Source organism: Myxine glutinosa, chromosome 14 (genome assembly GCF_964187855.1).
Source record: "Myxine glutinosa chromosome 14, kmMyxGlut1.1, whole genome shotgun sequence".
NCBI lineage: Eukaryota > Metazoa > Chordata > Myxini > Myxiniformes > Myxinidae > Myxine > Myxine glutinosa.
The window spans coordinates 86,602,277-86,617,897 of record NC_136274.1 but is presented as its reverse complement, the minus strand read 5'-3'; the positions used below and the strand labels follow the sequence as shown (position 1 = coordinate 86,617,897).

General features: G+C 50.6%; 1 protein-coding gene across 1 annotated transcript in view; it reads right to left on the bottom strand.

Annotated features, from left to right (window-relative positions):
• Positions 1-2,747: 2,747 nt before the first annotated feature.
• CLPB (ClpB family mitochondrial disaggregase) overlaps positions 2,748-15,621 on the bottom strand; it is a 208,244-nt gene continuing 195,370 nt past the window's right edge. The window contains exons 15-16 of the mRNA XM_068136325.2: positions 13,965-14,069; positions 2,748-3,159 (exon numbers count right to left, since the gene is read on the bottom strand). Of these exons, the coding sequence (XP_067992426.2) occupies positions 2,992-3,159; positions 13,965-14,069 (273 nt within the window). The 3' untranslated portion in view covers positions 2,748-2,991. The remainder of the gene's footprint in view (positions 3,160-13,964; positions 14,070-15,621) is intronic.

Below are 15,621 nucleotides of genomic sequence, written 5' to 3'. Positions count from 1 at the left end.
GGGAATCAAACACGCAACATGACACAGGTAAAGCAGCAGACAGTCCACGTTCAGGTTGGGAATCAAACACGTAACATGACACAGGTAAAGCAGCAGACAGTCCACATTCAGGTTGGGAATCAAACACGTAACATGACACAGGTAAAGCAGCAGACAGTCCACATTCAGGTTGGGAATCAAACACGCAACATGACACAGGTAAAGCAGCAGACAGTCCACATTCAGGTTGAGAATCAAACACGCAACATGACACAGGTAAAGCAGCAGACAGTCCACATTCAGGTTGGGAATGAAACACGTAACATGGCATAGGTAAAGCAGCAAACAGTCCACATTCAGGTTGGGAATCAAACACGCAACGTGACACAGGTAAAGCAGCAGACAGTCCACATTCAGGTTGGGAATCAAACTCAGGCTAAAATGGACAACTCAAAGATGAGACAAAGGAATGGATTCGTGAAAGGAAACTCGCTCAGCCATTGGTGCCTCGAACAGGAGCACAGGAGCAAATGTTACAGGTGGGTTGTTCTGGTGAGGTTGAATAACCTTGAGTATGAACACAAGCTGAATGGTGATTAGGACGTGGTGACGCAGGCTGGGACTTGGAGCTCTGATGCGGGGACTGGGAGCTCCGATGCGGGGACTTGGAGCTCCGGTGTGGGCACTTGGAGCTCTGATGCGGGGACTGGGAGCTCTCACGCGGGGACTTGGAGCTCCGATGCGGGGACTGGGAGCTCCGATGCGGGGACTTGGAGCTCCGATGCGGGGACTTGGAGCTCCGATGCGGGGACTTGGAGCTCCGATGCGGGGACTTGGAGCTCCGGTGTGGGCACTTGGAGCTCTGATGCGGGGACTGGGAGCTCTCACGCGGGGACTTGGAGCTCCGATGCGGGGACTGGGAGCTCCGATGCGGGGACTTGGAGCTCTGATGCGGGGACTTGGAGCTCTGATGCGGGGACTTGGAGCTCTGATGCGGGGACTTGGAGCTCTTATGCGGGGACTTGGAGCTCTGATGCGGGGACTTGGAGCTCTGACGCGGGGACTTGGAGCTCTGACGCGGGGACTTGGAGCTCTGACGCGGGGACTTGGAGCTTTGACGCGGGGACTTGGAGCTCCGATGCGGGGACTTGGAGATCCGATGCGGGGACCTGGAGCTCCGATGCGGGGACCTGGAGCTCCGATGCGGGGATTTGGAGCTCCGATGCGGGGACTTGGAGCTCCGATGCGGGGACTTGGAGCTCCGACGCGGGCACTTGGAGCTCCGACTCGGGGACTTGGAGCTCCGACGCGGGGACTTGGAGCTTTGACGCGGGGACTTTGAGCTCTGACGCGGGGACTTGGAGCTCTGATGCGGGGACTTGGAGCTCCGACGCGGGGACTTGGAGCTCTGACGTGGGGACTTGGAGCTCTGATGCGGGGACTTGGAGCTCTGATGCGGGGACTTGGAGCTCCGACGCGGGGACTTGGAGCTCCGATGCGGGGACTTGGAGCTCTGATGCAGGGACTTGGAGCTCTGATGCGGGGACTTGGAGCTCTGATGCGGGCACTTGGAGCTCTGACTCGGGGACTTGGAGCTCTGATGCGGGGACTTGGAGCTCTGATGCGGGGACTTGGAGCTCTGACGCGGGGACTTAGAGCTCTGACGCAGGGATTTGGAGCTCTGACACGGGGACTTGGAGCTCTGACGCGGGGACTTGGAGCTTTGATGCGGGGACTTGGAGCTCCGATGCGGGGACTTGGAGATCCGATGCGGGGACTTGGAGCTCCGATGCGGGGACCTGGAGCTCCGATGCGGGGACTTGGAGCTCCGATGCGGGGACTTGGAGCTCCGATGCGGGGACTTGGAGCTCCGATGCGGGGACTTGGAGCTCCGACGCGGGCACTTGGAGCTCTGACTCGGGGACTTGGAGCTCTGACGCGGGGACTTGGAGCTTTGATGCGGGGACTTTGAGCTCTGATGCGGGGACTTGGAGCTCTGACGCGGGGACTTGGAGCTCCGACGCGGGGACTTGGAGCTCTGATGCGGGGACTTGGAGCTCCGACGCGGGGACTTGGAGGTCTGATGCGGGGACTTGGAGCTCTGATGCGGGCACTTGGAGCTCTGACTCGGGGACTTGGAGCTCTGATGCGGGGACTTGGAGCTCTGATGCGGAGACTTGGAGCTCTGACACGGGGACTTAGAGCTCCGACGCAGGGCATGGGCGGATCCAGGGTGGGGGGGAGGGGTGGGCACCCCCCCCCCCTTCGATCCAGGATGAGGGTGCAGGCGGTCTGAATCTGCTGAATTGTTGGACCAGGGAAGAACACAAGGAACTGCAGAAACTTCCAAGAATGCACGAAATGCGGTTTCTGACAAGCAATTTTTAAAAAAATTTTGGGGGAGGACCCCCAGACTCCACATTTACCCCCCCCCCCCCAGTCTTGAAATTCCTGGATCCGCCCCTGCAGGGACTTGGGGTCTTCAACTAGCGAGTCCAGTTGAATACAGAGACGAGTTGACCGTCCCTTCGAGTCTTCCTCTGGAATCCAATCCCATAAAAGCACGACTAAATACCTTTCGACCCATCACACCTGCACCACAACTCAGCAATCCAACGATGCCCCAGTCCACTGATGGGCAACAAATGGCTCACTATTTCAGTGTCCTACCAAAAATCAGACACGAAAACTGCATTTATTTTCATTGGAAGTACATGTTTGAAGGTAAGCGATCCCGAGAAGTCCTGGAGCAGAAATAACAGACGATGTACTAATCACGTGTTTAATTTAATGGAGTGATTGATGTACAAGGTATTAACAACAAATTGCCACCTGTGAAAAGGAATCAAATGGATTAACGAGTCAGACTGAAGTTCAAGCAAACTCAGGTCAACAATACTCGTGCTTTTTAAACAATAAAACGGCAGAACGAGCGGGGGCACATTCAGGTGAGTCGTTGGCATCTCCGAAAAGCCTTTGGCAGGCCCAGAGTCAGGCCTGCTCAAGCTAGCATCAAGTGTCCAGGAGGCGAGGGGCACAACCGCTGTTTGAGCCGAGCTCCAGGCGGAATGCAGGAGGTCCTCGCTCCGAGGGCTCCAAAGCAACACGGAGAGAACAACCACGTGGGATCAGGTCCCGTTCATAAGCCGCAGCGAGAAGGTTAACAACGCGTCGCTCGACCTGCAGGACACGGAGCAAGAGAGAAATAAACGATCAGTGATAAAGCAGGGCCAATTTGGTAGGGGAGGGGAGAGGTGCAAGTAGAGATGAGAAGGAAGCCCCCAACCCCTGGGGCGATGCCCCCGTTTGACAGTAATGATGTGCACGTTTATTGGGCTCACGCTGCTCACAGACAAAATTGCTGTAAATGGGGAATTATTAAAATTATATCCATCCACATTGGGCTCCTCATATCTGAGTCCATCCCCAAAGTGTTGCCTGCGGGGAAACATGGGGGTCGTGGAGACGAAGCCACCATTGCTGCACACAAGATGGAAGCTGTGCCGAGCTGTCAAAGCACAATTTCAGACATTTTGGGAAGTACATACATAAATATACATATATACACAAAGAATTAAGTTAAGCACCCCCCCAGTTTTTTTACAACCTCGCACATTACAAGTTTGTTGTCGTCAAAACAGTGTAATATACCCATGATATTGCTATATTTTCTGGAGAAGTGATATTATGGTCACATAAAAACATAACAATCATGCCGTTTTCAATATTTTATTCTGAATAATTTAAGGTGAAATTTTTTGGGAATTTTAGGCATATTTTCACCTCAATTTAAGTATGGAGCTATAGGTCCATCACGGACAGTGTGGATGACGTTTATGTTTTCTAACGTACAGTCATTGTTCTGAGAAGACCTCTAGCGATCTTTGCGTCAATAACGTGTGTAGGACCCACGTGATCGGATCACTGACTCAACCAATCACTTTTTTTCACTTTGATCACTCAATTTCATCAATGGATAATTGCTAATGTCATACCAATCATTATTTGATCTCACATACCTTAGAATATATGCCAATGTATACATATACACAAAGAATATATATTAGGGGGTGCTTACCTTAATTCGTTGTGTAGGGGTGCTTAACTTAATTCTTTGTGTATATATACATACTGATATATATATACACATACAAATATACATACATGCACATGAATGAATGAATGAATGATCGTTTTAAGGCCATTTTCCCCGCTAGAGCGGGGGTTAGCCTTGCGGGCCCCATGACAATCATGGTTCCCTGTTTGAGGCAATGTTTTTATGGCCGGATGCCCTTACTGACGCCAACCCTTGGTCGCCTCCTACGATGCGCAGGGATACGGTGTACCTATTCTAAACCAGGGTACACACCGGGATATACATATACATATAATATATATATATATATATACATACAAATATACATACATGCATACATACATATACAACAACCAACAGGCATTTTAGGGCCATTTTCCCTGCAAGAGCGGGGGTTAGCCTTGCGGTCCCCATGACAATCTTCTCCATCTTGCCCTATTTTCTGCATCTCCCCTTGTTAACCCCCTTGCCCGCATTTCTTCTTCCACCATCTTTAGCCAAGTCTTTCTCGGTCTTCCCCGTCCTCTACTTCCTTCTACATTCATTTTCATCACTCTTCTCAACCAGTCACTTTCGTCCTTCCTCAACACATGACCAAACCATCTCAACCTGTTTCTCTTCACAGCATCCATCACAGGCTCTATTCCCATCATCTTTCGCAATTCATCATTTGTCTTCCTTTCTCTCAACGATACTCCACACATCCACCGAACCATTCGCATTTCCACCCTTTCCAGCCTTCGTTGCTGCTCGACGTTCATTACCCATGTCTCGCTCCCCATAAATCATAAAACTTCTCACACATGCAGCATACACCTTTCCCTTCAGCTTCAACGACACTCCCCTCCTCGTCAGCATGCCATTCAGTTCCCGAAACTTCTTCCATGCACATCTCACTCGAGCAACCGTTGCCGAGTCTGATCCACCTTCTCCATTCAGCATGTCTCCTAGGTAACAAAATGTTTTCACATCTTCCAGCTTCACGCCATCTCCAAGATTCAACTCAACATTTCCTCCATCTGCAGCTCCCTCTGTGCACACCTTACACTTGAATGTAGCTGCCACACTGGTTAATGACCCTCTCAAACCACTACATTTTTGATGAACCCACTCAGCGCACATTGTACATTGAATGGAATTCACTCCGACACCCTTCCTGCACACAGCACATGGCCACTTCCGAGTTCTTTCCACCTCACCACATGCTTTCCCACTTGCCATCACCTTCGTTTTTCCGATATTCACCTTCAGACCTTTTGTCTCCATACATTCCTTCCACTTGTTCATCTTCTCCTTCAGTCCATCCATACTTTCTGCAATCAACACCAGATCATCTGCATACAACAACTCCCACGGTAAACCCTCCTTTACGTTCCGAGCCAGCACCTCCATCACAGCTACAAATAGTAGTGGACTTAGTACAGACCCCTGAGGCACTCCCACCTTCACCTCAAACTCACCACTGTTCCCGTCCTTCGTCCTTACAGCTGTGCATGCTCTTTTGTACATTGTCATCACTACTCTGATCAACCATTCCTCCACTCCTAACTTCCTCAATGCCCATGTCACTACTTCACGTGGAACCGTATCGAATGCTTTCTCCAGATCAACAAACCCAAGAAACAACTTCTTCCTCTTCTCCATGTGGTTCTCCTGCAACTGCCTCACAATAAAAAGTGCGTCTGTCGTTCCTCTTCCTGGCATAAATCCAAACTGCATTTCATCAATCTTCACTTTCTTCCTTATCCTCCTCTCCAACACCCTTTCCAATACCTTCATTCCATGCTCCAATAACTTTATCGCTCGATACAAGCCACAGTCCAGAGGGTCACCTTCCCCCTTGTATAGAGGGACGAGGGTACTCAGTTCCCAATCCACTGGAATGCGGCCTTCTTTCACCACCAGATTGAAGATCTCTGTCATTCTCTTCACACCCCAATTTCCCGCTGCCTTCAACATATCTCCCACAACTCCCGTCGGCCCTCCCGCTTTTCTACTCTTCATTGCTTTTATCGCTTCCTCAACTTCCTTCTCGCTTATCTTCTCTGCCGGTCCTAAAACTGGGTTACTCTCCATGTTGCCATCCCATTCATTCTCTGCATTCAACAGTATTTCCATATATCTCTTCCATCTTCCTTTAATTCCATCTGGGTCCACAACGATTTGTCCCACTTCATCCTTCAAGCAACTCATCCCCATCACATCACACCTCTCTTTCGCTATCTGCTTTGCAATCCTGAATACCACTCTCTGACCCTCTTCCAAATCCAAGCGTTCTCCGAAAATTTTCCTACATGCCTCCTGCGTCTTTGCTACCTCTTTCTTTGCAGCCTTCTTGGCTGCCTTATAACTTTCATGCTCTGCCTTTTCTGCCCCCATACCCTTCGCCTTCTGCCACTCCTTGAACTTCTTCCTCTTCTCGTCAATCTTCTTTCCAACTTCATCATCCCACCACCATGTTTCCGAGTGCCTCGGTGGTCCTTTTGTCCATCCACATACCTCACCAACAGCTCCCAACAGACTATCTTTCATTGACATCCAACCACTTTGAAGCTCACAATACATATATAATATATTGTTACGGTTTTTAGAACCTTCACTTTGTAAATTTAGTATTAAAATTTCCTATGTACATTTCCCCTTTAATTGGCTGTTAATTGAAATGAGTGCACCGTAGCTCGTCCATGTACAAGCACGTAGGCCACCATAGAACCTCTCTATAGTTATTTCTTATTCTATGTCAGTATAAGGCTCTGTTTCCCATTAATTGACACTGCATTGCACCGAATCGAATAAGATAGTTCCCTTTTCAAGTTTCCCCCAAATCATCTCTTCAAAAGTGCCAGTAACATTGGGCGGTTTTCTGCGGCGTTCGCCACCGTTGCATTGGGCGGTTTTCTGCGGCGTTCGCCACCGTTGCATTGGGCTGTTTTCTTCACTCCAAACTCCATTACGCACGCGGTCAACTCGGGGAGAAGGGCGTGGCCGGCCCATCGTCTTCAGGAGGTGGAGCTCGGAAGCCCTTGCGCCCAACCAGGACTCGGTGGGCACGGCTTGGTAAGGTGTGGCCATGGCTTGGTAGGGCGTGGCTATATAACCCGTGGGGGGGAAGCCCCCACCAGCAGATGACCGAGAGAGCCAGAGGCGTGTCGAGGCAAAAACCAGCTCTGCCGCGTGCAACAAACGATAGACGTGTGCCTGTCGACGCCTTGCTGCCAAGCCGGAGCGGAGCTGTGTGCCGGGTTTCACCTCGAACCCAAAAAGCGTGGACCGAAGCGCGAGCTTGGAGCCGGACCTCGACGCCTACCATCTGCCGGGACCCTCCTCTGCCGTTCCATATCAGCCCTGTCATTCCATTCTTTTGTGTACGTGAGTTTGTTTTGTTTGTCTTGTCTGGGGTTTTAAGTAAGTTTGTATAAGTAGAAATTGCTCTGTGTCCTTCTGCTCCCTCCATTTTCTGAATATTACTTTGATTGCTTTTCTTCCTTTAGTCTGGTGTAAATAATAATAAATCCTGGTTATTTCCTACCTTCGTCTTCTCCTTCATGCTCGTCCGATCGTCTTTGTGATTTCCCCATTGAGTACCTGTGGCACGATTTGGCCAACGTTTAGGATCGGGTTTAGTCTTTGGTAATGGCTCGAACGTCGTGTTGCTAAAACCGCTCGGCAATTATAACATCTAAAACTGGGGTTCGAGCGGTACTTGCCTCCCTGTTCTGTGGAGGTACGGATAAAGGTATTCGGGATAAACCCTGGACCCATAACCCTGATCCGTTCCATCCCGCGGGAGAGCGTTACAAGTACCAGGAGCGGAGACGGTCAGCTTAACAAGACAAGGGGCTAACCACCTCTTGCTAAGGGGAAGAGCCGTACTCCGTATCCGTAACAATTGGTGCCAGGAGTGGGATTCGGACCCGAAGTACGCTTAACGCACTCGAAACTACGAGTGGCCAAAATTTTATTTAATATTCTAAATTTTAAAAATCGTGCCACGGATGATCAAGGCGACCGGATGCCGGATGGGGAGTTAGAGGGTTTAGAATCGACCCAGGATCCCGGGGAGGCAGTGGGAGTAGTAATGGAGGAGGAGCGCAATACGCATTGGGTTGCGGAGGGTTCAGACACACAAGATGGCGCCCTCGCGCACGAGGTGGCAGCAGCACAAAATGGCGGCTCGCACGTGGTCGCGGCAGCCGAGCCCGCAGTGCCAATGGACTTTGGCCTATTTATGACGCATTTCATTGCATTTATGAAGGGTGACAGTAGGGGATTGGATGCAATGATGGTTACCCAGGGAATCGACATGGAAAAAAGGAGGAAGGAAGCAAGGGACAACCCGGAGGGATATCGGGAGCAAATAAACGCCAGCATAAAAAAAATGGGGGAGATCGTAGACCGCATGGGAGGCGGGAGAGGCACATCGGTGCACGACGAGGTAAAGCAGGTCGAGAAGCGCTGGTTGAGCGAGGCGGAGCAAAGCGCGGGTAAAATGACGGGTGTAGAGATCGCGACCCGAGGTATGGGAAAGCCGGCGACCGCCGAGGTAGGAGAGAAAATTTTATTCGGACCAGCGGTCGTCGAGGGAAAGAAAAAAGAAATTAAGTCCGAATCATTTGAAGCCGCCGTGGAAATTGGAATTGGAGAGACCGGGGACTTAGAAAAGCACTCGCGGCAGGGAGGAATGGAAATTGCCCAAAGTCTGTGCTCACATCACGATGCTGTGCTTATTAACCCAAATGAAAGTTTGCAGGTGTTGGAGCGAAGAAGAAGAAGCACCCAGGTGAGTCGTGCTGTATATTGTGCGGGGAGATTTTGTAAAAGGATGTTTGGCGCAGAAAGAATTTTCGCGCGCTTGGGATCGAGAAAGCATCCGGGCGTTGGTGAAGGGTCCCCTGTGAGTGGTGCGAGTGGAAATGGCACGCTTGTGAGGAAAGAGTGTGCGTCGGAGAATGAATGCATGACAGAGTATGAGAGTGAAACCGAGTGCGAGCGAGAATGCACGTCTGAGTGTACGGAGTGTGACACGGAGAGCGAGTTGGTGGTGGCGCAGGTGCGAGAGGGCACATCGGAGCGTGAGTGTAAAACCGAGTGCGAGCAGGAATGCACGTCGGAGTGTACGGAGTTTGACACGGAGAGCGAGTTGGTGGTGGCGCAGGTGCGAGAGGGCACATCGGAGTGCGAGTGTGAAACCGAGTGCGAGCGAGAATGCACGTCGGAGTGTATGGAGTGTGACACGGAGAGCGAGTTGGTGGTGGCGCAGGTGCGAGAGGGCACATCGGAGCGCGAGTGTGAAACCGAGTGTGAGCGAGAATGCACGTCGGAGTGTACGGAGTGTGACACGGAGAGTGAGCTGGTGGTGGCGCAGGTGCGAGAGGGCACATCAGAGCGCGAGTGTGAAACCGAGCGCGAGCGAGAATGCACGTCGGAGTGTACGGAGTGTGACACGGAGAGTGAGTTGGTGGTGGCGCAGGTGCGAGAGGGCACATCAGAGCGCGAGTGTAAAACCGAGTGCGAGCGGGAATGCACGTCGGAGTGTGACACAGAGAGTGAGAGCGATACGGAGTGTACGTGCGAGGGTGAGAGTGACCCGGAGAGTGAGTTGGTGGAGGAGCGGGTGCGAGGATGCACGCTTGGGATGAGTGTGCGAGGAAGCACACCTGAGTAGGTTGTGGCGCGGGTGCGGGAGAGCCCATTGAAGCGCGTGAGTGGGTGGATGGATGCGAGAGTGCACGCCCATGGTGAGTGTTACGGAGGACGTAATGGAGGAGGGGTGTGGAACGAAGTGTGCGAACGATGAGTGTGCGCAAGAGGGTGCGCGAGAGGTGTGGTGTGTAACAGGGAGTGCGGTGGTGGAATGGACGGAGTGTGTGGAATGTACGGGCGGCGTTGGAACGCCGGGCTTGGTGAGTGTAAAAAGGGTCGCGTATGCGTGTGAGCATGCGAGTAAGGCATCGACGTGGACCGGAGCAGCGTTTAGGGCGACGGATAGCCGACGCGAGCACTCGGGGCGCAGTGCGCTTTGTTGGATGCGAGGCTCGGCGCGGATCGGTGCTGCATCGCTTCTCTTCGAAGCGTCGTGCACAATTCGGGCCTGGCCCCGCCCCGCACGGTCGAGTCCAGGCTTTGCCGGGCAAGGCGACCGGTCCGGTTCAAGGGCAGGTAGGAGGGATCGGAACGGTGCCCCCTTGTGGTTGCGGCGTTCCGGCCGGGCGGGATCGAGCCATCGGGCCGGAGACCGCAAGGATCCGCGCCGAGATGGTGTGTGGAATCTCGGGCCGAGCATGCCGCCTCCCTTGAACCGAATGCCAGACGGACTCAACCTGCAGGCGACCAAACCACCCGAATTCATTGCTCGGCTTTGCGAAGCCGAGTTTTAATGAGGTAACGACGCACCGAGGCTCAGATATAGTGGACTGCGATGGTAATAGTGTTTTGGATCCGAAATTGAGAATAGTGAATAGGATTGGCAGAAGTGATTGGCAAAATTTGATGATTGGCAGATGATTGGCAAAGTGATGGGCAGAATTGGATTTGATGGCAAAATTGATAATGGGAGATGCCCGATGTGGTGGGATGGCAGCTCTGCCATCCCTCACATACGGGGCACATGAGCACTAGCTATGGGGTTTATGGCAGTGAAAACTAGCCCGGGAGGGTTAGGATAAAATAATAGGGATCTAGAGAAGATTGACCATAGATAACTGGAGATTTAAGTAGCGACATTATACCTGTAGTGGGGACGTAGAGAGTCGGGCAGTTGGATTATAACGACGAGGGAGCGCAATAGTATAAGGGGCGACTGGGAAGCGCGAGTTTCAGAGGGGAGTAGTTAGATCAGATGATGCCGTGTGTGTGTGAGAGTCTTAGTATTGAGCAAATGAGGCAATGCTCGTGAATGGTGCCGTGTGTGTATGTGTTGAAAGTGTACTCAGCAGCGTATTGTGAGCAGTGCGAGATGAGTGACATTGTGTTGAGTGAATGAGCTTGCATGGGGTGCAAGTGAAGAACAGGTGTGTGGAAAGCTTGGTGGGTATGTCTGAGGTGCAGCCGGGGGGTGTGTCCGTGGTGCAGCCGGTGGGTGTGTCCGTGGTGCAGCCGGTGGGTGTGTCCGTGGTGCAGCCGGTGGGTGTGTCCGTGGTGCCGCCGGTGGGTGTGTCCGTGGTGCAGCCGGTGGGTGTGTCCGTGGTGCAGCCGGTGGGTGTGTCCGTGGTGCAGCCGGTGGGTGTGTCCGTGGTGCCGCCGGTGGGTGTGTCTGTGGTGCAGCCGGTGGGTGTGTCCGTGGTGCAGCCGGTGGGTGTGTCCGTGGTGCAGCCGGTGGGTGTGTCCGTGGTGCAGCCGGTGAGTGTGTCCGTGGTGCAGCCGGTGGGTGTGTCCGTGGTGCAGCCGGTGGGTGTGTCCGTGGTGCAGCCAGGTGGGTGTGTCTGTGGTGCAGCCCAGGGTGCGTCCGTGGTGCAGCCGATGGGTGCCTCTTGGGCTTGGTGAAATGAGGAATTGCTAGGCAATGCTCGGGAAGGATGTGTGTGTGAGCGTGGGAGAATTTGGGTGCCTGAGGCAATGGTTTGGAGAGTTAGAAGTGTATTGTGAAAAGTGTGAGGTGATTGTGAGTTGTATTGAGCGTGGAAGTGTATGGAGCAGCGTATGAGGAATAATTGTGATTGTGTGTTGTGTTGACCGAATGGTCCTGGAGGAAGGAGGGTGCAGGAAGCACCAGGTGTAGGAGTGATTGCACAGGTGTGCCAATACAGGTGAGCATGGTTGAATGAAATGAATGGTATGGAATATATGGAGTATGGAATGGATGGTGTGGAGTGAGTATGGTGAAAACTGTGGAGTGGAGTGGATGGTGCGAAGGCAGTGGATGGGGAGGATGGACCCCATCACGAATACCCGGGGAGAGTAGTTTAAGAGTTAGGTAGAGGGTATAGGTAAATTGTGGTTGGATATTGGCATCTGTGGTGCGTGTGGAAGAATGGTGTTTGGATGGGTGCATTCACGACATGGAAATGGCTGGGCGTGTGGCCTGTTGGTGTGTGTAGTTAAATGGGCACTCCTGAAACTGAATGTTTTCCGGCAAGTAACAAACCAACCGATCAACATACTTGCCGGAATCTTTTCCGGCAAGTAATGAAAAAAACTCACAGAGCGACACTTGGCAAAACAGAACCAAGTAGAATGGCACTCAGTAGAGCATCCTTTTGACCTCAAAAATAGTTGAGGGTTGGTTTTCGTAAACTGATATGAAATCCTATTCAGATTTTAAGTCAATCGGATGAAAATTGAGGATTTTAGAAATTCAAAAACGTTGGTTGACCTTTGGCCTATGTTGATCTCAAAAATAGATGGTGGTTGAATTCAGTTAGATGATATGAAAATCCTTTTCAAATTTCAAGTCAATCGGATGAAAATTGAGGATTTTAGAAATTTGTAATGGTTGTTGACCTTTAGCCTATGTTGACCTTATGACCTATGTTGATCTCAAAAATAGTGGGTGCTTGGATTCAGTTCGCTGAAATGTAAATCCCATTGAAATTTCAAGTGAATCGGATGAAAATTGAGGATTTTAGAAATTTGAAATTGTTGTTGACCTTTTGGCCTATGTTGACCTCAAAAATAGTTAGTGGTTGAATTCAGTTCGCTGATATTTAAATCCCATTAAAATTGCAAGTGAATTGGATGAAAATTGAGGATTTTAGAGATGAGAAAAAAGTGGTTGACCTTTGGCCTATGTTGACCTTTTTGGCCTATGCTGATTTCCAAAATAGCTGGTGGTTGAATTCAGTTAGCCGATATGTAAATCCTATTCAAATTTCAAGTCAATCGGATGAAAACTGAGGATTTTAGAGATTAGAAAAAAGTGGTTGACCGTTGGCCTATGTTGACCTTTTGACCTCAAAATATATACGATTTTCTCGGAACACAAACTCTACCGTTTGGTGAAGTTTCATGAAGATCGGCTTAAAATTGTGACCTGGAGGCAAGTATAAGTGAGCGGACAATCACACAATATCACACAATATCACACAATCTCACACACACACACACACACAATCTCACACACACACACACACACACACACACACACACACACACACACACACACACACACACACACACACACACACACACACACACACACAATCACACACACACACACTTCGTGCATCATGTTTTATGGACCGTGCTCCATACTGAACGTTGTAACCGCACTGCCCCCCCCCCCCTGTCCCCCTCCCCCCGACTCCGTCCCACACTTCGTGGCTCATGCTTGATGGACCGTGCTCCATCGTGAACGTTGTAACCGCACTGCCCCCCACTTCCTCCCCCGACCCCACTCCAAACTTCGTGCCTCATGCTTGATGGACCATGCTCCATAGTGAACATTGTAACCGCACTGCCCCACACTGCCTCCACCCCCGACCCCGCCCCACACTTCGTGCCTCATGCTTGATGGACCGTGCTCCATAGTGAACGTTGTAACCGCACTGCCCCCCACTTCCTCCCCCGACCCCACTCCACACTTCGTGCCTCATGCTTGATGGACCATGCTCCATAGTGAACATTGTAACCGCACTGCCCCACACTGCCTCCACCCCCGACCCCGCCCCACACTTCGTGCCTCATGCTTGATGGACCGTGCTCCATAGTGAACGTTGTAACCGCACTGCCCCACACTGCCTCCACCCCCGACCCCGCCCCACACTTCGTGCCTCATGCTTGATGGACCGTGCTCCATAGTGAACATTGTAACGGCACTGCCCCACACTGCCTCCACCCCCGACCCCGCCCCACACTTCGTGCCTCATGCTTGATGGACCATGCTCCATAGTGAACATTGTAACCGCACTGCCCCACACTGCCTCCACCCCCGACCCCGCCCCACACTTCGTGCCTCATGCTTGATGGACCGTGCTCCATAGTGAACGTTGTAACCATCCGTGAGAGCCATCTCCACGTCCCGACACCATCGCAGGTCAATGTCATGTTTCTGCTTGGCCTGTAACACAGGGCATACCCAAAATACCACCACCACCACCACCACCACCAATGGTTTTACAAACAAATGTTCTATAACATCATCACAACCATCAACATTTCAGGAGTAGAGAAAGCACTACCAGACCCAAAACTAGGCCATGGTTATTTAATGCTTGTACAAAGCAATTTCCGTTTTCATGATAAAAATGCTCGTCTCGAACAATGTTATGAAGATTAACAAGATTAACAAGTTTTACTACAATGAACAAGTTGTTAAAACAACGTTAACAAGTTTCACCTGAATTCATCCATAACTTTTGGAGATAACATGCACACAAACAAACAAACAAACAAACAGAGAAACGACAAACAGACAGGCAGACAAACAGACAGACAAACATACAAACAGAAACAACAAACAGACAGGCAGACAAACGGACCAGCAAACAGGCAGACAAACATACAATCAGAGAAACGGCAAACAGACAAGCAGACAAACGGAGAAGCAAACAGACAGACAAACATACAAACAGAGAAACGACAAACAGACAGGCAGACAAACGGACAAGCAAACAGGCAGACAAACATACAATCAGAGAAATGGCAAACAGGCAGACAAACATACAAGCCAACAAAGACAGACAAACATGCAAGCCAACAAAGACAGACAAACATGCAAGCCAACAAAGACAGACAAACATGCAAGCCAACAAAGACAGACAACCATGCAAGCCAACAAAGACAGACAACCATGCAAGCCAACAAAGACAGACAAACATGCAAGCCAACAAAGACAGACAAACATACAAGCCAACAAGGAGACAAACATGCAAGCCAAAAAAGACAGACAAACATGCAAGCCAACAAAGACAGACAAACATGCAAGCCAACAAAAGACAGACAAACATGCAAGCCAACAAAGACAGACAAACATGCAAGCCAACAAAGACAGACAAACATGCAAGCCAACAAAGACAGACAAACATGCAAGCCAACAAAGACAGACAAACATGCAAGCCAACAAAGACAGACAAACATGCAAGCCAAAAAAGACAGACAAACATACAAGCCAACAAAGACAGACAAACATGCAAGCCAACAAAGACAGACAAACATGCAAGCCAACAAAGACAGACAAACCTGCAAGCCAACAAAGACAGACAAACATGCAAGCCAACAAAGACAGACAAACGTGCAAGCCAACAAAGACAGACAAACATGCAAGCCAACAAAGACAAACAAACATACAAGCCAACAAAGACAGACAAACATGCAAGCCAACAAAGACAGACAAACATGCAAGCCAACAAAGACAGACAAACCTGCAAGCCAACAAAGACAGACAAACATGCAAGCCAACAAAGACAGACAACCATGCAAGCCAACAAAGACAGACAAACATGCAAGCCAACAAAGACAGACAAACGTGCAAGCCAACAAAGACAGACAAACATGCAAGCCAACAAAGACAGACAAACATGCAAGCCAACAAAGACAGACAAACATACAAGCCAACAAAGACAGACAAACATACAAGCCAACAAAAATACATACATACAAGCAAAGAAACA